Source organism: Miscanthus floridulus, chromosome 1, assembly GCF_019320115.1.
Source record: "Miscanthus floridulus cultivar M001 chromosome 1, ASM1932011v1, whole genome shotgun sequence".
Classification (NCBI taxonomy): domain Eukaryota; kingdom Viridiplantae; phylum Streptophyta; class Magnoliopsida; order Poales; family Poaceae; genus Miscanthus; species Miscanthus floridulus.
This window is the reverse complement of record NC_089580.1, coordinates 7,036,809-7,059,080: the sequence shown is the minus strand read 5'-3', so window position 1 is coordinate 7,059,080 and position 22,272 is coordinate 7,036,809. Positions and strand designations below refer to the sequence as shown.

General features: G+C 48.5%; 2 protein-coding genes across 4 annotated transcripts; one reads left to right on the top strand and one right to left on the bottom strand.

Annotated features, from left to right (window-relative positions):
• Positions 1-323: 323 nt before the first annotated feature.
• Positions 324-13,811, bottom strand: LOC136536372 (DUF21 domain-containing protein At1g55930, chloroplastic-like). 3 transcript variants are annotated; one of them, XM_066528781.1, is made up of 15 exons: positions 13,111-13,811; positions 11,242-11,339; positions 11,054-11,147; positions 10,893-10,975; positions 10,713-10,811; positions 9,434-9,515; positions 8,340-8,479; positions 8,187-8,265; positions 7,872-7,935; positions 7,606-7,697; positions 6,786-6,851; positions 5,175-5,291; positions 4,658-4,837; positions 3,558-3,851; positions 324-554 (listed from the first exon to the last, which is right to left on the bottom strand). In XM_066528781.1, the coding sequence occupies exons 1-14, from the start codon at positions 13,663-13,665 to the stop codon at positions 3,591-3,593; spliced, it is 2,010 nt and encodes a 669-aa protein (XP_066384878.1). In that variant the 5' UTR covers positions 13,666-13,811; the 3' UTR covers positions 324-554; positions 3,558-3,590. The 3 variants fall into 3 exon arrangements, with proteins under 3 accessions (XP_066384878.1, XP_066384841.1, XP_066384805.1); XM_066528744.1 differs by lacking the exon at positions 324-554 and adding an exon at positions 3,204-3,341; XM_066528708.1 differs by lacking the exon at positions 324-554 and having other exon boundaries at positions 3,525-3,851.
• Positions 2,560-3,644, top strand: LOC136536573 (uncharacterized). The gene has a single exon (XM_066528842.1). It carries the CDS (start codon positions 2,998-3,000, stop codon positions 3,391-3,393), a length of 396 nt encoding a protein of 131 aa, XP_066384939.1. The 5' UTR covers positions 2,560-2,997; the 3' UTR covers positions 3,394-3,644.
• Positions 13,812-22,272: the final 8,461 nt, after the last annotated feature.

The window sequence follows — 22,272 nt, the reverse complement described above, 5'->3', positions numbered from 1 at the left end:
CCCATTTTCCTTTCTCTCTCGCTCTCCGTCTCCTTCACTCCGCGCCTGGGCGCCGCCGCCACCGCTACCGCCACCCCGCATCCCCGGGTCGCACTGCGTTGGCTGGGAGCCTAGGAGTAGTTAGTCACGCCAACACCCCATAATGGCATCTAGGATGATTGGCTAGACGACGCAAAGCAACATCAACCTTCTCTGCCTCTGTCATTTTCGAAGGGTTCAGTGGTGGCGGAACCCAACGAACAAATTCTAAATATGGAACACTCTTCTAGGGGTCATAAGGAAACAACATAATCAACGGATCGAACATTTCATTTCCATCGATCCACTAATAGAAGCTGCATCCCTCTAGGTAGGCATCAAGTGTCGGGGGTGACATTTAAGTTGGCAACAGTAGAAAGCACGCCCAGCTGACGCGGGATGCTTTGACTGCTTCACAAATGCCAGTAACCCACAGTAACACAACGGTGTTGGCTCTGCTGGTAGGAAAGGATCGATAGCACCTTGGTCCTTCGGATGGTGCACGAATTGGTTGTCATTTCGAACCGCCATTGAACCTATTACAAAGTAGTTCAAGTAAGCAAAGATATGAACCAATAATCATGTAAACCCATGAAGCCAAACCCTAAAACAAACTTATTGAATATAAATGATGTATATACATACATAGTCCAACTCATCTATACATCTAATCACCACAAAAAAAACACACTTCGAATAGTGCAACCCATACTGCTGTCTAAACCCTAATGCACTGCCAACCAAAACCCTAATGCACTGCCAACCAAAACCAATAAAAAAATCATCAAAGTTCAACAAGTACAACATGAGCCATAATATATTAGACGTGATTAGCCAAAGCAACTTTCATTCAACCAAACGAAAGCCGATATTGCAAACAGCAGTCTAAACCAGAGCAATATATAAACATCAACTAAACACACAAAAAAACAGAGGTGAGGGAGTCATACCTCATGCACAAGACCGTTTAAATCTGAAAAGCAAATACAAACTTGATCAAAGATAAATAGAGGATGGGAGGAGGAGAAGAGAGACAACACGACACAACGGTGACCTCGAGCCTGCCTAGAGTGGCCACAGAGTGAAAAGAGATAGACAAGAGGGAGGGAAAAGGTGGTGGGCCACGGCCTTTTATATGGGCATGTCCCGCCTAGCGCAACAGCGTTGTCGCGCTAGAGTCGGCCGGGGCCCACGCACCGCCATAGTCAACGTCAGGTACCACCGTGGCTGGGCTTGTCGCGCCAGCGCATGTAGCGCGACAGCGTGGTACTGTTGCGCCAGCCGCGCTGGCACGATCAAAAAGGTCACTTTTGCAAATACTTTTTTTTAATTAGTATTAAAATATTTATTTAAAAGCATTACAAATAAAAAAATTCTGAAAAGCTCGCAGCATCCAGCTGCCCGTTTGGATGGAGAGAGAGAGGGAGTAGTAGCGAGCTACGAGCAGCAGGGCATGGCATGCAGCCCTCTACCCTGCCCTGCTGCAGCAGCAACGCACAAGGGAAAGAGAGGAGGGGGCGCAGGAAAAAGGTGACAGACAAACAGAGGCGCAATCTTGGCCACCCCGCACAACGGCACACGGCGATTCCCACCCACAGGAACGGAACAAGCGCAAGCGTCCACAGCCCCATTTCCTTGGACTCTCCCACGCCGCATAGGTAGTGTTTGGTTTGATGGCATAGGGTGGGATGGGAATGAGATGGGAGCTGTTTGGTTGAGAGATGAGGCCGTCCTACTTTCGTCCTACCTGAGAATATTCTCAGTTGATGCCGGGACTCCCGTCCCTGTTTTTTGGACGGACGGAGTCGTCCTCCCTGGGATAAGCCACGACGGGGAAGACGAGCACAGGCAGCGAGAGGTGGCGCATGTGGGTGAGCTCTGGCACCGGCCATGCCGTGCAGTTCATCTCTGCCGCCAGCCATGCAGCGCGAGCGAGGAAGAGGCAGCGGCGCACACAGGCCCGACGGAGCAAGGGGAGGAAGAGGAAGAGTGAGCGAGGTTCGGCACCACCGCGTGGGCCAACCCTGCGAGCACACGAGCGGGATCCGACCTTGTGCCGTGTGGCTGAGCTCGCCAGTGGAGGAAGCGCTCAGTGGCTCGCTGTCGAGCTCAAAGCAGAGGAGGCCCATGGCGGTGGACGGCCGAGCTCAGGGCGGAGGACGGAAGAGGCACGGGGCGGTCGGCCAGCTAGCCTCGCCGACAAAGGAGTCCCCAGGCAGGCCACGGCCGTGCTTGTCGGGGAAGAAACGAGAGGCGACGCGCGACCAAGGTATGGAGCAGGCGTCGAGAGGAAGAGATAAGGAGAGAGAGAGAGAGAGAGAGAGAGAGAGAGAGAGAGAGAGAGGGGAAGAGATAAGAAGAGAAGAAAAAAGATAAAAAAAAAGAGACTTACAAATGAGTCCCACTTGTCGGTAGCTCATTTCACTTTTTATGTCTCTGAACCAAACACAAAATGAATCGATACCATCCCTCGTCAACCAAACAGAAAATAGAACAGAAAATAGAGTCATCCCGTCCCCGCCCCATAAATCGAGACAGAACCGTCCCACTCCACCTTACTCTCAACCAAACTCCACCTTACTCTAAAGCAAACGCTGCCTTATTCTCTCACCTGCACGCCTCCCACTTCCTTTCTCGGGCGACGTGACATTCCCTACCTCCTCCCAGATTCTCTCATACCAGCAGTGGAGTATAGTGTTCTTTGTTTTTCAATCAGTCCATAAACATACTACAGGCATAGCATCACATAATGGAAGATGAAAGAATTGGCGCAGCTTGCAAGACGACCACAAGACGACGCCCTGCGCCGTGACAAAACTTTGCGGCTTATAAATACGCACATGCCCAAGACCACCCTTCAAGCTGCTAAACCCCACACACCGAGCGAAGTAGACAGACACTGAGATACACACGAACACGTAACTGAGACTCGGAGGAGTTTGTTCCTGAGCTGAGTGAGCTCCCCTCTCCTCAGTAATCATGGGGGTGCAGAGCAGCGAAAGCCAGGTGATGTTCTCCTCCATCGCCCTGCTGCAGCAGAGGTTCAGGGAGCTGGAGAGGATCAGGGAGAAGCGGGAGAGGCTTCTCCACGTGCTCGCCCCCCGCCCTGTGGCCACCGCCTCCCCGAGGGAGATGCCCGTGAAGTGGTTCTTCCACCCGGAGCTGCTCTACCCGTGCAGGCCGCTGCGTGACACCACTGCCGCTGTCGCCACCGCCTCCTTATTCCCGGCCGTGCCAACCACTGTCTGTGAATGCAAAAGCTTCCAGCTCCACGGCGATAGCAACCCCATCGCGGTGGAGCTGTGGCCCAGTAAGACCTACAACTACAAACATGTCTCTGGTGAAGTCGACGTCGACACCTCGCTGCACCTCTAGACTGCTACTGCTACTCCTGCTACTGAAAAATGTTGCAATGCCTTAAACTGCTGTTAACCTCTTGGTGTTGCTCTCGCAGTTATTTTGGTAGCCTACTACTATGTTCTTCTCTTCTGTTGTAACAAGGGGTATTAGGAGGGTTGACGGTGTGCTGTAATTATTACCAGTAGTACGATGGTCTTGGAGTTCCTTTATTGTCACCTCTTGGCACTAGAACTGCTTGCATCTTCCAACAAAGCACTGTTATCATCCGAGTACGAGAGTACCTCTGCAGGGCAGCCATTCTCTGTTATATCTGGATACTCATCACCAGAGGAATCATCAGAGCCCTTCTTCTTCCGTTTGACGATCTTCTTGGAGATCAGGCGGTTCACACCCTTGTTGTCAACACCAACACATTCACTGCTTATTGGCTTAAATAGGACTTTGCCCACCTTCCTTGCATTAGCTTCCACTATCTGTGAGCAAGAGAGGCCAGGTAAAGGTAGTAAAAACAACTACAGAAGATTATTTAATTCTGCAACAAAGAATGAAATTTTGGGTGAATTGTGAAACAGAAACTATGGATTTCTAGGGCTGCAGCAATTCAATAAAGTGTAACGAAGACTTCGGGAAAATGGGAGTTGCACCAACTAATAAAGGTTGTGTACCAATACCAACACAATTTCACTGAAATAACCTTATAACCCACAATATGAGTTCTGAATTGACAATTGAGTAGTAGCTTTTCTTATCTATTAGTTTTTGTATACTTTCTTTTTCTAGCTTCAAATAAAAAAGCAAGTACAAATGGAGAGTAGTATTAGCACCACATAAGTGGAGGACATGTTATAGCAACCTTCTGAGTATTGTTGTCTTTTTATATGCACAAACAAGCATGTAGAGGTGGTCATGGATAATTGTTTTTATCAGTTGGTTCTTACTTCTTATAGTATGATAAGGCCAAAAGCATCTCGAAATTTATATAGTACAAAATATCCTATAAAATGATCTAAGAACCAAATGCCCTGTATGGAAAATTGATTCTAATGAGAGTTATTTAACAAAAAAAGGTTTCATGGTATTGCATCAACAAAGAAAATTGAAGCTTTTAGTGGTGTCTTTCAGCTTTCAAGTAATGACAAGGAAAATTCATAATAGTTATCTATACTAGTAAGTTCTTAGAGGGAGATTTCTAGTGATGACAAGATAATCGTATAATAATAATTGACCTGGTACTAGAACTCTTGAGCAAACAGAGTACACAAGGAGTTGTAGCAATTACCTCAAGTTCGTAAGCTTGAGTTTTTTCTCTATCATCTTGGCGATCAGAACCTTCCTCCTGATATTCACCGTTTTCTTCTCTGTAATCCTTTTCAAGAATCACAAGCATTTTCCCACCTTCTTCTGGAATATAGCCAAAAGATGCACAGACAAAACCAGACACCGTCTCATACTGATGCCCCTGCCAAAAGATATTGTCCAAGTGTCTCAAGATATCAGCCAATCTACGAGAAACATGACAGAAATACACAGCACCATATAATGATGATTGCCAAGGGCATATCTCACAAACAGAACATTTGTGAATATTTTGTTGACCTAAATATTAAATGTCCAGTTTCCACCAAAAAATAGATATAATCACGTCATATCTGTATAGATTCTGCAAACCAGGCATCTCTAAATGATGGAACTCACATTTCGATGATCATCATACGGTGTCCACTCCAACATATACACATGTCCAAGGGAATGCATAGCAACTGTAGAGAAAGCTAAGATCAAATGAGAAACAATACCTCTGGTATTTTGATACCAAGCTCTTCAGATAGGTGATCTATCGATGTATTTGCATCAACATCAAATGTTCCATCTCCCCGCCTTACTATATAGCCTGTTTTCTTCTGGATTTCCTCCTGAAAGGGTGAAAAACAGAGTAGCAGAAGGAATCGAGAGGCTGACTAAGCAAATGACAAATAGCAACTAGCTTGTTACATGGAAAAATCCTTTGTTTTGACTAGGATACAGAAAATAGGAGTGAAGCAGCTGCTTCCAGAACTTGGAGAAGCACTGAGGCAGGAGATCTAATCTCCAGTTTTCAAAACCAAGCTAATGGAACTTCAGTTTGAGTTAGCCAGATAATCTTCAAGAATCCTGTTAATTTCCACCGTACTATATGTCTAACTATAGATTCAGGACACTGGATAGTTCCCAGCTGATCTGGTTCTAGGCTTCTCCACTTCTGGCTTATGAACCCTGCTTGTGTTATGGCCATGCCCACAATAATTCCAAATTCCAAGAAAATGCGATCACATAAATACCAAGAGCACACAAGTTGATAAACAAACACAAAACTCTTTGGAAGTTCACAAATAAAACAGTCCTCACTGAATGTCTCTTTTCAGTTTTTGTACTGATTTGAGACACCCTGAAACAAGATTGTTGGCATTGATATTTGTTTAAAAAATACAAATATAATTTAAGAATACATTCCTACAAGGATCCAGCATACTAAGAATGCGATAATCTGTATTTTTAGTGTAAATAACTATATTAGTGTTTTCACCCTGGTTTTGCAGTGGCAAAGTTGACCTAAATATATTGGTAATTGATACATGACTTACCTTAGGCTTGTTATATACCACAGGAAACTGGTTTAGGGCCTCATTGGAATGCAAAATTCTTCTAGAAACGCAGGAATAAGAGAGACGTAGGAACAAACTGCCCTAAGGAATTATATAAGAATTTCACAGGAATCGGTTCATTTTTCACAGGAAAAAAGCAGGAACAGGAAAAAAATCCAGCGTTCCAAAGGGGTCCTGAACGTTGGGATGGAGCGCAGGAAAAACACAGGAAGTCGGGGAGAGAGTGACACAAAGGAAACTTTCCATGAGGTTCAATCTCCTGGTCAAATTCCTCCAAATTTCCTACGAAACAAGCCATTCCATAGGAATTTCATAGCATTTGTAAGAACCCAACCCTTTGTTCCAAAGAGGTTCACAGGAAATTTTTCTATAGGATCTCTAGAATTCCTCCATTTTTCCTTTGTTCCGAAGGGGGGCCTATTTCTTTTACCCTTGCTCCTGCGCGTATAAAAAGTGGCAGAGACGACACCTAAAATATGTCCAACAGCAAAATATGACCATATGATTTGCCTGTCTTTTTTGGCATGGCTCAGTATGTTTGGCCCACTAAATTTCCTAAGTTCAAATGCTAGCATATCATTATTTATTACCAAGATATGAAAAGTCAGTTCTGTAATAAGAACCATAGTTACAAGGCAAAAATGGAATAATAAGCCAAAAGAAAGGGAGAAATAATTTTGAAAAGGAAATGGAAAATAATAGTATGCATATGTATGGCACTGAACACCCACTTGCGATGAAATAAAAAATTCCAGAAATAATCACCTTGGAATCATTCTCGTCAAAGATTTCACCAACTATTTCTTCCACTACATCTTCTAGTGTTACAATCTGCATTTTTTTTTTGCCAAAAGTCAGAGAGTAATTCCCAATGTCCCATGCAGTGATAAATATATGAAATTACAAACTGTTCTGATAAACATTTTCTGAACACAACAGGACTTAGTTGCTGCAAGAAATGGATAGATATCGCTACATGAAAGGGTAATGGCTCGAAGACTGTACTTGCCAGGGGTATGTGTAAGACAAAGGAAGCTCATGGATAGTAGCTTTGTCCAATCATTTGTAACTTTTACCAATGAGCATCAGTAATGAGAAAAACAGCTTAAAGAATTATCCTTTCGGCAGCAAACATAATCAATTCATTGCTCATCAACTACTTCTGAAAACAGAAACTGTTGAAAAAACTGTGAGCATAACTACTTCCTAAGAAACAATCTCTAAACTTGTGGAAAGTAATAATCTCTGCTGCATGGAGCATAACTAATCTCTATGCATGCAGCAAGATCACTTGAAGCATCACATCACATGCTTGTGCTAAAAACATGACCATTGTGGAATAAAAGCCAGTAGTGATGCCAATAAATGGCCATCAAAATGTCACCATGTACTGACTAGCATTCATCAATGATTAGCCAAACTAACTAGCATGCTTGGAAGTTACAGCTAAAAATTGATTGGAGTAAACAATGTTGAACCTCATTGTGTGCCATAAGTCAAAATGGTCTCAATCAAGCAACTAGACTTGGATGAAATGCATAACTAGAATCATTAAGTATAAAAAATGGGTTTCATAGGGACATACACCAATAGTTCCACCATATTCATTGAGGACCACTGCCATATGAACCTGCCTGATCCGGAACTCTCTTAATAGGTTCCAAACAGACATTGAATCTGCCAGATGAAACAGATCATATCATATGTTACATCCATGACGCATAGATGGGAGAAAACATGTGGCAGAAATGATTAATTGTTGTGGAAAAAAATCCAACCCTATGACTACTGACAGATGCCTTCTTTTAGTTCATCATGATACTTGTATCCAACAATGTTACTAAAAATTACCTGGAACAAAGTACGTAGGCATATGTGCGATTTTCTTAACAGTGATTTCATTCAACTTCTCAACCTTCAAATGAAAAATACGCCTTTTACTTTCCCATTAGAGAAGCATCGTGTAGAGCAAATAAGACTCACTGTGATTAAGTTTTATTTTGAATAGGAGTACATGGAAAGCAGCTATTGAAGTGCCTGAACCGTGACTTGGGGCTCTTGGTGGGTTTCAACTCTAGCCTACCCCAACTTGCTTGGGACTGAAAGGCTATGTTGTTGTTGTTGTTGTGATTAAGTTTTACATTAAATGGTAAACAAGAGACATACCTCTTCAACATATTCAAGCATGTCCATTGCATATGCAATTCCAACAATATTATCTATGCGCTCCTCAAATACAGGAACTCTGGAAATAATAAACAGCAGCAGATGTCAGTGATAAGACTTGAAAATACACGCGACAATAATAGTTGACAATACCTAGAGTACTGATGAGTTTCCCACAACTTTTTGAAATCAATAAGTGTTGCAATAGCATCAATTGCAACTACGTCCACCAAAGGCGTCATTACTTCCCTCACCTGTGTATCTTTAATTTCCAGGACATTCTCGATCATATCCTGTTAAAAGACTCAGGTGTTGACTTTAGCTGATCAAGTAGAAAAGTGTCCTGCACAAGCAGGCACGGACTAGGAATTCATAATAGTGTAACACAGCTATAGGTTCTAGGGCCTAGAATCTAGGCACACATAAATAACTATATGGTTCTTTTTCTTTCTTTCTTTCTTTTTTTTTGTATATGTGTGAGTGGGCTATGCTATCACAAAACTACAGATTTAAGAAGTTTTATCACAGAATTATAGATTTAGTGTGTCCTTGTTTTTGAAAAACTAAAACTATACATTTAGTATTTCTATGTATTGCGAAAGTACTGATTTCATCAGCTAAAATCTGTAATTTGTGACAAATTGACACGATAAATCTGTAGTTTTAGATAGTTTCAACAATCTATCAGTACTTATGTATTTCCATGTTACTTAACCCAATTCTTACGATGATTCTGAGGGAAAACTATGCAGAATGAATACCTGTGATCGAGAATAATGAATTCGAAAGTTGCCTGCAGGGGCAACAAATGGGATCACTTCCTAAAGATCAATGGGATTGCTATGGAAAGGTTCTGCAAAATACCTAAAGGATAACAGTAGCCAAAGTGTGCTAATAAACTATCAAGAGGCAAAATCCTAGTCTGCAACAGTATAATCTAACTCAAACCTTTGGGGCCACACTGCTTGTCAAATTCTGGATATATGTGATGAGATGGTGTACAAATATTAAATTAGCAGTTAAAATCATGCAAAAATGTTAGTTACTATTTTCCTAAAATTTCGTTAGTTCACTCTTTATTTACGGAAGTATTCAGCTTTTGATATGATATAAAAATCGTAAGTAAAGGCTTGCGTAGATTGCACAGGATAACAAAATCTTGCTGTGAGGTACACAGAAACATAAAGAATAAAGAAGGAACTGTGCAGCACAATATATGGGCATCTCCATATACTAGATTGTCTAACCTGTTCATCTTCTGCAATTGCACCACTCAACTCTGCTCCTCGTAACATTAACTTCAGTTCATCTTCAGTAACATATGGTTCACTGAGGAAAGAAGTGTATATGATGCACAAGATTCAGAAGTGGATCTCCAAAAACGTAAACCCACCATCGTCACGTATTGAGATTTTGTCAAGAATTTAAATATGAAAAAGGAAAACTAAATCTTATCTATATAGGAATCACAATTGTATATTGGTTAAACATATACAAATGTAGTAAACTAACAGACATAGCAAATCAGTGTACTTGCGTAGTGGATTTTGTAAAAAATGTAAAAAATAACATACAAATGTGTATTGGATTACAATATCAGATACTAAATTCAATTTGTACACTAAATTATATAGAAAGCAATCAATAAGTTTCTAGCAAATTTAAACTAGAATTAGATCCTTCATGAACAATAACAGATGATATGCAATTCTTGGAATAGTGTCATATGGTCATCTATTGATTAAAAATGTAGTCACTACACTATTTTACTAATTATAGAAATTTTAGAAAGTATAACTAGCACCCAATAAACTAGACTCAACACATACAAAAAATTAATCTAATCTAGTCCATGTTGTACCATCTCATTTGTACTTGAATTCTAGTACCATACAAGTTTAATCCATTTTTTAAGAAGAAAACAGATGAATATTTTATTTGGCAGAAACTCAATCAGTGTGCTTCCCTGGTTATTTTCTTTCTCGAATGACGCAAGAGAGCTGCATGCCATTCCATCAAGAAAAAGATACAGACAGACGAAGCTAGAGTTGCCCACCGGAGCAGAACCCACGCACACCTAGAAACTCAATCCTTGTGCTTCCCTGGTTATATCCACTATGCAGAGCAAGCCATATGCTCTTAAAAAAAAGGGTTTTGTGTGGTTCTTGTAGCTTGAATTAATTTATTGTTTGTGTATCCTTCTTGAAGAAGGGCGGGCCTGGTGCAAGCGGTAGAGTCTTACCGCCTGTGACCGGAAGGTCCAGGGTTCGAGTCGCGGTCTCCTCGCATTGCACAGGCGAGGGTAAGGCTTGCTACTAACACCCTTCCTCAGACCCTGCACAGAGCGGGAGCTCTCTGCACTGGGTACGCCCTTTTTGTGTGTGTATCCTTCTTGAAAGCATATCATAACTAATGGGGGATATAATCTATGACTAACATGAGCTTATTGAGTTGGAATATTTTCGAAGCAATTTATCTTTTAGTTGATCAAGAACTAGAGTATTATGCATACTCTTACAGTCTTACCTTCTCCCTTTCAGACCTAGAATCTTTAGCATTCCCATAGACAGAAAAGTAACAATCCGCCCAACTGGATAGAGGATCAGCGAAAGCCATGCGACCGGTCTGATATATCGCAACAAATGCACAGTGTTCAGTACTCAAAATAAACGTGTTTGAAACTAAGTTATACTTGATATCTCTCACCTTACCACAAACCTAGCGACCTCGGTGGCATTATGGACTGCAACACTTTTGGGAGTGATTTCTGTAAGAAGTAAGATAGCGACCTAAAAAATGGTGCTCCATAGTTAGATTCAAGAACACTTTCAAAAGAGCAGAAGGCCAGTATGAGACAGGAGACATACTGTCATGACACCTGTTGCTGCACTAACACCTGCTTCACCAAACATTGCTGTTGCCGCCTCAGTAACAATTGCTGTTGCGCCAATGTTGACTACACTATTTCATACAAATTATGCCCGAGATTAGGGTTTAGGGTTAGTAAAACAAAATTGCAATAAGTGATGCACAACTTAGAAATGTCATGGATTACGTTGTGCCAATGAGAATAGTTGTCAGGAAACGAGTGACATCATTTCGGAGCATTTTGAAAACACCATTCTCAGGTTCCTTCTCAGCTAGTTCACGAACCTAATGCAAAGGAAAAAAGAAAACAGCAAAGTCTCAGCATATAGATATTCGCTCTCAGCATACAGTCAGTTACTATAAGAAAAGGGTACCACTATGAAGCAAGGTTTCAAAACACTGATCTAAAAATGCCCTAGGTGGGTAGAAGGGGGTGATGCCTCAATGCCTGAATAGAGAGGCTAGCTAGCTATCGGGCACTAGGCAGATCACTAGAAAATTAGGCCTTGATGTGGCAATTTCCAAACAATGTTAGAAAAATAAACAAATGCAAAGGGGGAAAAGGTATGCAACCTATTACACAATACAGTGTTGCTATTTCTATGATTCTTGCTAGTTTTTGAACATCAAGCATGATTCAATTGAAAATTTTCCCATGAATCAAACTTCAATCACATGCGTGCTGTTATGGAAAGACTCTGAAGCACCAACCTCTAATACTTTAGCCATTTCAATATGCTAATATGTGTGCAAATGCTTAAACCCACAATGATAAGTGTCAGTGAACTTGAATCCTTAGGCTCAACTCTGGAGGAAAAAATGCACTAAACTAGGGCTTCATTATTCCTGTGCTTGCAAATAAACCTCTACTAAAAATAAAATGCAAGTTCAGCATGTGGATAACCGAATCCAGCCATCAATTTACATTGATCACCTTGTTGTAGTCTTTGAAGAATTAGAATTGAATTTAAATGTTGATAAACATGAACAAGGAGGCAGGACTCCTTTAATGATAGTTACAAGAGCACCAATGTTGGGATCCTGTTCAAAGCTATAAATATTCTGAACCAGAAATACCTATCCAGTTGATGAGATTAGGTGTGAAGGGAGATTATATATAAAGTCAGTAAGACCGGTAATCCAATACCAGTGTCATTAGTTCCAGTTTCAAAATAATAAACACTTTCCTTGCATAGATTCCCTGCCTAATTCTCCTACAGATCACTAGCACAGCATGTCACTAAAGCGCATGTGCACACTGATCATTATATCTGAAGCCCCTCGCTGTTGTCAGCATGTCAATCAATGATGCCTGCAGGTCAGCCCTCTATCCTACAAAAAAAAGGAAGGAGCAATAATGCTTTCCCCATGTCTTTCAGCACAACTCCCAGCAGTGACATCGCTTCTCAAATACAAACTTGTGCTGTGGATTACATCACCACCAAAAGGGCGTACCCAGTGCAGAGAGCTCCCGCTCTGTGCGAGGTCTAGGGAAGGGTGTTAGTGGCAAGCCTTACCCTCGCTTGTGCAATGCGAGGAGACCGCGACTCGAACCCGGGACCTTCCGGCCACAGGCGGTAAGACACTACCGCTTGCATCAGGCTCGCCCTTCATTACATCACCACCAAGCGAGACAAAATTATCACATCACTGCTGAAGCAGGATGCGCTTGACAACCACCACATCCTCGACCCACACATGCCACCACCCAACCCAACAGCCTAAGCTAGTGGGTATCCATTTGCTTTGTTCAAACAAATACTCATTATCCTAACTGGATTGCATAATCACCCATTTAGCAGTAGTTGATACAAGGTACCCATAAGACACTCACCCCGTCTCTATTGGTTGCAGCATCCCCTCTTAGCAGCAACACTACACCAATACCAATCTGCTCATCTAAGTATCCAAAATCTCCCAATATCCTACCTCGTAGCTCAGTGAACCAAACTGATTGCAAAACTGGCAGCGTGGTTCATTTCGTGTCTGCGCAGCAATTACTATGGCAACAACAGGAGTGTAAGAAAATGGGTCTCCGGAGACTTGCTGCACGCACCTTCCAAGGCCAAAGCGTCGTGATAGAAGTTTCTGCCATGGAGAAGAACGCAGAGAGTCCAAGCAGCACTGCCAGAACCAGTCCCTGCTCCCTGATCAGCTGCAGAATCTGCAGCACTCTAGGCCAGCTCCCGCGCAGCGCCATCCCTCCAATCCCCGCAGCAGCCTCCACCGCCCCGGTCCCCGCTCCCGCCGCCGCGGCCGCCCCCACAGCCATCGCCCGGCGACACCATGCTGCTGCGAGAACCCCGCACGCCACCGCCACAGCTACTCTCCTCACGGTTGCGGCCGCCCCTCCCACCCAGCCATCATCCTCCACCTGCGGTGGGGGAGCGGCCGTCACCGACACGGGCAGCGCGAGGGCGGAGGCGGAGACGGGGGACAGAGGGCGGGGGCTCGCGCTGGCGCGGCATCGGGGGAGCGGTGTGGACGGGGACGAGGCCGGGCGGCGGAAGGGGGGCTTGGCGGGGGCGCGGAGGGACTGGAGCTGGAACCGCGGGAGCCTGGCGCCGCCCAGCAGCAACGAGGTCGCGGAGGTTGACGGCGCGGCGGGCATGGCGCTCGTCGACGGCTGCTGTGGCGGCGGGCTAGGCGAGGAGGGTGGTGGGAGAGGGGTTAGGTGGTTGCACGAGGGGAGGAGGAAGAGGAAGGGGGTGATACCACCACCATGGGAAGATGGAGGTGGGGCGGCCGGTGCGCGCACGGGCAGGAGGCAGCGAGGGCTTTTATCTGAGGGTGTGTTTAGCTGCGGGTGTGATTTTTTTTTTTTCATCGAATGTGTTGGAAGAATGTTGGGAGCGATGTTTGGATACTAATAAAAAACAAATTATAGAATCCATCAGAAAACTGTGAGACGAATCTAATGATACTAATTAATCGGTCATTAGCACATGTGGGTTACTATAGCACTTAAGGCTTTTCATGGACTAATTAGGCTTAAAAGATTCGTCTCGCGATTTTGTCGAGAACTGTGTAATTAGTTTTTTTTCGTCTACATTTAGTACTCCATGTATGTGTCCAAACATGCTCTTTTATTGTAGGAGGCAAAAAAAATTTTGGAAACTAAATAGGCCCTAAGTGACGTTATAAAAGTTTGCAATTAGTTAGGAGCCATTAAAAAATTAAACGGTTATAAATGTCACTGGTCCAAACTTTCTTACTCTCGATACCATTTTTCGTCACATTTAGTTTTCAATGATTTGACCATCCTGACATGTGGGGCCCGTAACCCTATCCTTTGCAGGCTCTCGTCGGGAGCGGGAGATGTAGAGCCCGGCGGCTCCTCTGTAGCTGGCGGCGGGCAGTCGAGTCTCACAAGGCGGTGCGGGCGCGTGGCTTCAAGGTCGTCTTCTTTCATGGCTTCATCGGACAGCAGCTCCCCGCGTCGACACCGGCTCCCATGACCGCACCATACCTCGCCACGGGGAGGCGCCCACGCCTGCGTCGTCCTCGGCTTCGACGTCGTGCTCTGCTCGGGCTCCTGTTCGTAGAACGCCTTTACCGTGGTGCCGTAGGACCTCCGTGGCCGCGTCGGTGCCTTTGCCGAGAGGATCAGCCCTGGTGTCAGCGTCCGCGACGAAAACACCTAGTGCACACGGATACGGCTTCATGGTGCAGTCGCAGTAGTTATGCGGGCGCTCTGGTGAGATGTGTGACGCCTCAGTGACGATTCGTCGTGGACACCCTTCCCTACCCCCATCATCAGCCTCCACCACCGGTGTCGTCCTCGAGTAGGCGCCTGTCCAAGGCTTGGATCGTGTTCGTCGGGGTGGTGATGCACGGATGCTGGAGTCGCTGATGAGGCGGCGCGCCATCTTGAAGGGTGCGAAGAGTGGGAGCCCCATGGCCGCTTCTGCACGCTGCGCAGCCTCGGCTGCTCCATCGTCATGGCACGCACATGCCGCCGATAGTGCTGCTTTCGGCGAACGACTTCGATCTCGACGCCATTTGGATGTTGGTTTCACGTACTCGACACTCGCAGCGGGCACCTCCTTTGTAGCGGGGGCGCGGTGCCGATCAGTTCCCCTTCTCGCTGGCCTGTGTAGCGCTAGCTGCCCTTTAGATGCGGCTTTGGTTGCCGCAGACTCGACTCCTTTTCGTCACATAACACGACGTGTTCGATGATCCATGGACACTTCGGGCGTTATGGGCGAAGGAGTTTGTGGGGGGTACGACCCCAGATACCCACGGCAGACCACATGGGGTACGCCCCTAGGGGTGGCCCAGCCCACAAGAAGAAGCCTTGCGAGGCACGACTCTGCTCGGCGCCTTCCGTAAGACATCGGGAAGATATCCTAAAGATACTATGAGATCTGTTAGGATATGTATGATCCCAAGATTCCTGTAATCAGTTATTACTTTCTGGTTATCTCTCAGATCTAACCAACTTATAACCCTGCCTCCCAGACTATATAAGGCGGGCAGGGACCCCCTCTAAAATCACGGCATATCATACGATAGCTAATACAAATCAACAGACCACAGGAGTAGGGTATTACGTCATACTGACGGCCTAAACATGTCTAACTCGTGTGTCTCTGTTGCTTTCTTGTTCTTGATCTCGCGCTCCTCTATCGATCAATCTACCTTTGTGGGATACCCCTCGGATGACTGTAGACTATATTCTATCGACAGTTGGTGCGCCAGGTAGGGATGTGCGTGTTGTTTCCTTGTCGAACAAGATGGCTTTTTCCGTAGGCTCTTCGTCCCTTCCACAGCCTAGCCAGATCTTCACGGTTGGATCTATCTCGTGGGTCATCAACGCTGACGGAGTCGGAGAGCTCCTCGAGCCAGAGCAAATCGTTTCTGCGCCGGCCAGCCCTGCACCTGCAACTGCAGATCCGATCTCGGAGGCAATTCTGAGGTCTCTTTCGGCAACAACTCATCGTCCGCTTCCTCGCTACCAGAGGAGGCCAATCAACAATGACGATCTGATCGAATCCATCGATCGGGTCGGACTGAAGCTCACTGATTGTCTCTCCGTCGCCGAATCGGCACTGGACACTCTGGTTCAGCGCCGACCACCCTCCGATCCAGATCTATTGGAGGGTGCTCGGGAAACTGCAAGGGCTATGGCCCTACCCTTCAGATTCTCCAACACCGTCGTCGCTTATTAGCATGCCCTAAGGGGCAAACTCGCCGACCAGATCGCCGTCTAGCTCCCACCGGCTGTCAACACGCTACACTTAGGCCGGAGCCCTGGGGCGCACCTCCAAACCATCCCGGAAGAGACTCCGGGCTCTGAGTCTTAGGGCTCTACGGAGACCCTCGCTGAAACCTTCTCCGATCAATTTCTCCTTCCACCCTTCTGGGGTGGTGCAATCTTCAACGTCAGCATCGACAACCCTCCTTAGAATGGCAAAACCAAGGAGGAGCACGCTGCTCGGGAAAACCGAAACGTCAACCGCGCACAGCGGCGAGAAAACGAGGCAGCCATCTCAAGGGCCGAGGCTGCTCAGAATAATCGGCTTAACTCTCAAGGAAGACCGCCCCCACTCTACTGCGACCTCGACGAAGAATTTCTCCACGTCGACGGCCACGACGTCTTCAAGACTCCAAGCGCCAATTTGGCAGTAGCCACCAACGAGCTCGCTCGTTTCCCTCAAACGCCCGAGCTTGCCAAGATCGCCGCCATGCTTAAAGCGGCCCACTGTTAGGTTAATGAGATCCGCGAGGATCAGAGACCTTCGTGCTCTACGAGCACGATTCACCGATCAGCTGCGCCGAGGTCCAATCGCCGCCCAAGTCAAAGCCATTTCGCTGACCAATCATTACCTCTCCAGGGGGGACCCGGTGGGCATCACGCCGAACACCATCGCCAACACGACCAGGAGGTCAAACAGGATGCTAGAGTACATCTTAGCAACCTCCGGGATGCGCGGCGGCGTATCGAGCACCATCGCTTTGGTCACCACGAAGACGAAGTATGTCACCGCTAGGATTACGAAAGGGAGTACGGCAACCCGGACTCAGCCCTCAAGCCTATCCCCGACCACAACGCCGTAGATTATGGTGTCGACAATCCAGAGGGGCCTCCGGCTTTCACAAGGGCACTCCGAACGCTTCGATGGCCCCGTGGTTTTAAGATCACCGAGGTCGAGCCCTACGAAGGAAGAATGAACCCGACTTAGTGGCTGCAGGCTTATGCCACTGTCGTCCGTGCCGCGGGAGGAGACACCAGTGTTATGGCAAATTATCTCCCCGTCATGCTTACGCCACCCGCCATGAGCTGGTTCACCAGCCTTGCGCCGGACTCCATCGGCTCGTGGGAAGAGTTGAAGAAAGTCTTCACCGACAACTATATGGCCACGTGTACTCGACCCGGCACGAAGCATGATCTCAGCCGCATCAATCAGAAGCCATCCGAGCTCCTCCGCAGCTACATCCGACGTTTCTCTGAGATGAGGAACTCTATACCCAACATCACAGAAGCTAAAGTCATCACCGTCTTTATCCGAGGACTCCACCATCATGAGCTTCGCTCCAAATTCAACCGTAAGCTGCCGACCGGTATCAGCGAAATGATAACTACCGCCAACTAGTACGCTGATGCAGAGGAAGCCGAGGTGCGCTTCAACGAGGATGCAGGCACTCAGCGACCACCTCACCGATACGATGATCGCCCCGACGACCGACGTCACAATGACCGCCGCCCCGACGACCGCAGCTATCATCGCGATAGCGGCCGTGATCGAATAGGAGGACATAGGCCTAGCCAAAATCGCCGCTGCCGGCCAGAACACATCTTCACCACCGCTAGTCAACCTCGCACCAAGCGTAACTATGATGAGTAGTACCAAAAGATACTCGATGGCCCGTGCCCTCTTCATAAGAACGCCAAACACAAGATGAAGGACTGCATTGGTCTAGCCAGGGAGTTCCAGGACAAGAGGCTCGACAACGACGCCAACAATGGAACAGGAGGTCGCCGACCACCTAGGAACAACAACAACGCCTTTTAGGACCACGATAAGGTGGTCGCCACCATCTTCGGGGGCCTCGCCTCCACTGAGAGTCGAAGGGAACGGAAGCTTGCCGCTCGATGAGTGCTCGCCGTCGCTTCAGAAGAAACTACCGCTGACCCCAGCTATCGCCCATGGTCCGAGATCCCCATCACCTTCAGCAGGGCCGACCAGTGGGCAGACATACCATATACAGGGTGTTTCCCCCTCATCCTCGACGCAACCGTCCAGAAGGTGCTATTCAGAAAAGTCCTTGTTGATGGTGGCAGTGCTTTGAACCTACTCTTCGCCGAAGCCCTAAGGGAGTTGGGCCCCGCGATATCAGATCTCACACCCTCGGACTCCTCCTTCTGAGGTGTGGTACCTGGAAGGGCATCTAGGTGAAAGCTCTAGTTTGGTTTTGGTGAATTGATGAAACCCTAAGTGTTAACCTAGTTGTCGGGGACCTAATACCAGGGTACCCCAGAAGGTGGAACCAAAAACCACCGAACATTAAAAACTTCTGGACGCACAAGAGCGCCGTTTCGTCCCTTGTTCGAATGACAGGGGTTTGGTTCCGCCTCGCCCGACGCCTTTTTGAGGTGGCTCTGCCTCGCTCGAGGGCTCAGGGTTAGTCTCCATCTCGCTCGACGCCTTTGAGGTGGCTCGGCCTCGCCCAAGGGCTTAGGGCTAGACTCCGTCTCGCCCGACACCTTTGAGGTGGCTCTGCCTCGCCCGAGGACTCAGGGCTAGTCTCCGTCTCGCCCGATGCCTTTAGGGCGGGCTCGGTCTCACCCGAGGGCTGAGGGATAGATTCCGCCTCGCCCGACCCCGAAGGGGCAGGGACGGTCTCGCCCTAGAGATAGGGATTGGTCTCCGTTTCGCCCGACGGCAAGGAACGAGCCTCACCCTGCTCCATATCTGAAGACCGGATTCATCTTACCTGACAACTTCTCCCCGTTCCCTCAAGATGATAGGTACAGGGCAGGACAAGACGTTTGGGTCAACCGTGGCTCCAAGGACCATACCCTGCGCCCTGGCAGGAAAAGTACTGCCAGGGGATGACGGGACAGGTGCTTTAGACCCTTCCGGGCGCCGCAGAGCCCGAAAGGTTGTACAGGTGCGTGCTCCTCGCCCTGTAGAGTTGTAGGCGCCGCCTTCAGCCCTGGGACACTGGAACCCGACGAAGATATACGACAACCGCTATGCTCCAGAAAAGGATTTACTATCTCCACGCACGACGGACATTCCGTCACCACGCTATGGACCCGAGGGAGCGGCACCCGCTTCCCGACCCCTCAGGTCCGCCAAGTCAGAAGGCCTTGACCACGGCGTCGCTCCGGACCCCGACCCCTCGTCCCTCCGACGAAGACTCACAGGAACCAGAAGGCGTGCGGAGCAAGGCTGGGAGAGGCCAATAAGTCAAAACCACTATACTACAGCCCACACCCTGCGTAGGGCAGCATTCTGTAATCAACCTGACATTCTACAGAGACATCAACAGTATTGTAGGCGCTTATCTTCCTTCGTACTCATCAGAATGAAGAACGAAGCCAGGTAGACGTGAGCCACAAGACTAAGTAGAGTATACATCCTAAACCCTCGCCCTTGTAAAAGCCAGCCCCTTCCTCTATAAAAGGGGATGCGCTTCCTCCATCAAAGGGGACGGACTTTGAACCGAACAGGAAGACACACATACACACAATCAAGTTGCTACGAAGCTCTTGACCTCCTTTCAACCCTTCCATCAGAGACTTGGGACCAGTCCCTCTCTCGATCATTTGTACCCCTTACTACAGACCGTTCACGGTGCTAATAACACGAGCAGCAACAAACTAGACGTAGGGACATTCGGCCCGAACCAGTATAAATCTTGTGTCCTTTAGCGCACCATCCGAGCCTAACGCGCATTACTATAAATTTACTTGCCGGTGCTCGTACGAAACACCGACAGTTGGCGCGCCAGGTAGGGGAGCTTGCGCGTTCCAAATCAGGCCTCGGATGGCCACCCACGCAATCACCTGGGCCCCGGGCGCACACGTGCATTTCGGCGACCTAGATTTCATCGTCACACTAGGAGGAGAGCTGGCGCTGACTCACTCAGCCGCCCCATCTCTCCCTTCCATCAACCTCAGCCGTCTTAGGCTTGAGGGCCCGCCGGGCAACTCCCTTGGAGTCCAGTCATCAAGGGAGGCCTCTCACAACGCCACCCTAGTGTCCGGAGGGTCCGTACGGAGCGCCCCGACTGGCGTTTCCGTTCGGTCTCCGCAACGCTGCGGCGACCGCTGGCCGCCTTCAGGCGCTACGTATGGTTCAGTCACCCACGGACATCGAGTTCGTGGGGGCGATTGAGCATGATACGGAGACCCTCTATGGGCTCCTCAACGAGGAGCCAGGATCGTTCTCTAGCTTGGATTCCAGTAGGGGGAGCCACCACCCTTCCCGGGAATGCTTCATGACGCAGACCCCCGAGGGTCATGTCGAAAGTGTCTCCAGGGAAGAGGTCACCCCTACGAACAACCCTGACGAGTAGATCCAGGGAAGAGACGATGGCCCCATCTCGCCTAAGGATGGAGCAGCTGAAGGGCCCATCAGCAAGAGATCGATGAGGCCGGGCAAGGGCTCGTCCGGGAGTACGCAGACATCAATCGCGAGATTGAACAGCCGCAAAGACGGGGGGCGCGCGCGCCACGGCCCGCACCGTACACCAGAGGATCCTCACCGACGATGGGACCCTTCCTCACTTTGCCCGAGCTAGCCAGAACATCGCCGCAGCAACCGCCTTGCTGCATGGCCTTCCGGAGGCCGCGACAGCCGAAGATCGCTGGGCCCACAGGGAGATTCGCATGTTGCTTGAGCGTGCGGTGGCGCAGCAGGCGGAAAGTTCGTTGTCTCGACGACGCGAACCCGACACCAGCCAGCGCTCGCCCTCAGTACAGTCCCACCAGGGACGCGTCCGTTCACCAAACACCGCCAGCCGGCAGGCAGCCCTCCGCCGTCCCAGTACATCAATGCCTCGGCCATGGCCGCGACGTACGCAACATCATCGACGCTCGAAACGCGCCCATGGCGACGACGGAGAAGCAGCACGCCGTGGCTACCATCCCCGAATGTGGTGGACGCTACGACAGCAACGAAGACCGAAGCCCGAGCCCCGGCCTGCCTAGGTCCTCAGGCCTTCGGTCGGCACATCCTCAATGCCGCGTTCCCCCTAAGGTATCGACCGCCTACCAACATCCCTAAATATTCTGGCGAAACAAATCCCGGGCTTTGGCTCGAAGACTATCGGCTTGCATGTCAGGCCAGGTGGGGCGAGTGATGACAATTTCATTATTCGCAATCTCCCGCTGTTCTTGGCCGATTCAGCGCGAGCATGGCTAGAGCACCTACCGTCCAATACTATTCAGAGTTGGGCGGATCTGACGGAGATCTTCGTGGGCAACTTCCAGGGCACGTACAAATGCCCTAGAAACCCATGGGACCTTAAGAACTGCCGCCAGAAGGCCGATGAAACCCTTCGCGGGTACATTCGGCGCTTCTCTCGGTAGTGCAACGAGCTCCCTAACGTCGCCAACGCCGACGTGATAGGAGCCTTTCTGTCTAGAACAACCTACGAATCCCTGGTCCACAAGCTAGGACGTAGGGGCCCGCAGACTACCAAGGAACTCCTGGACATCGCCACCAGTCACGCCTCTGGAGAGGAGGCGGTCGGAGCCATCTTTGATCGCTCCGACGGAAAGATGAGGCGGGACGAGGACACCGGCGAAGGCGCTTCCAACCGTCCCGCCAAAAAGAAAAATAAGAAGCAACGGCGCGACAACTCGCTCGTGGCCGCTGCCGACCGCAAAGGTGGCCGGAAGCCCAGGAGGGCACTCCGAACCACTTCGAGAAAATGCTCGAGGGGCCATGCCCAAACCATGCCTTCCCGGCCAAGCATCTATACAAGGATTGCGGCCTCATGCGCAAATACTTGGCCGGGGCCTCAACAAAGGGGAGCAGGGGAAGGAACCTGTTCCCTACCACAGACGACGCAGAGGAAAAGGACGACGCCTTCCCAACGCCGACCGGTGCCCTCATGATCTTCGGAGGATCAACGGTCTACTGACTCCAAGCGTCGCCAGAAGCTCGCAGCGCCGCGAGGTCTATACAGCCGGACCGGCCACGCCAGCCTTCCTCCGGTGGTCGGAATCCGCCATAACCTTCGACCGGACCGACCATCCGGA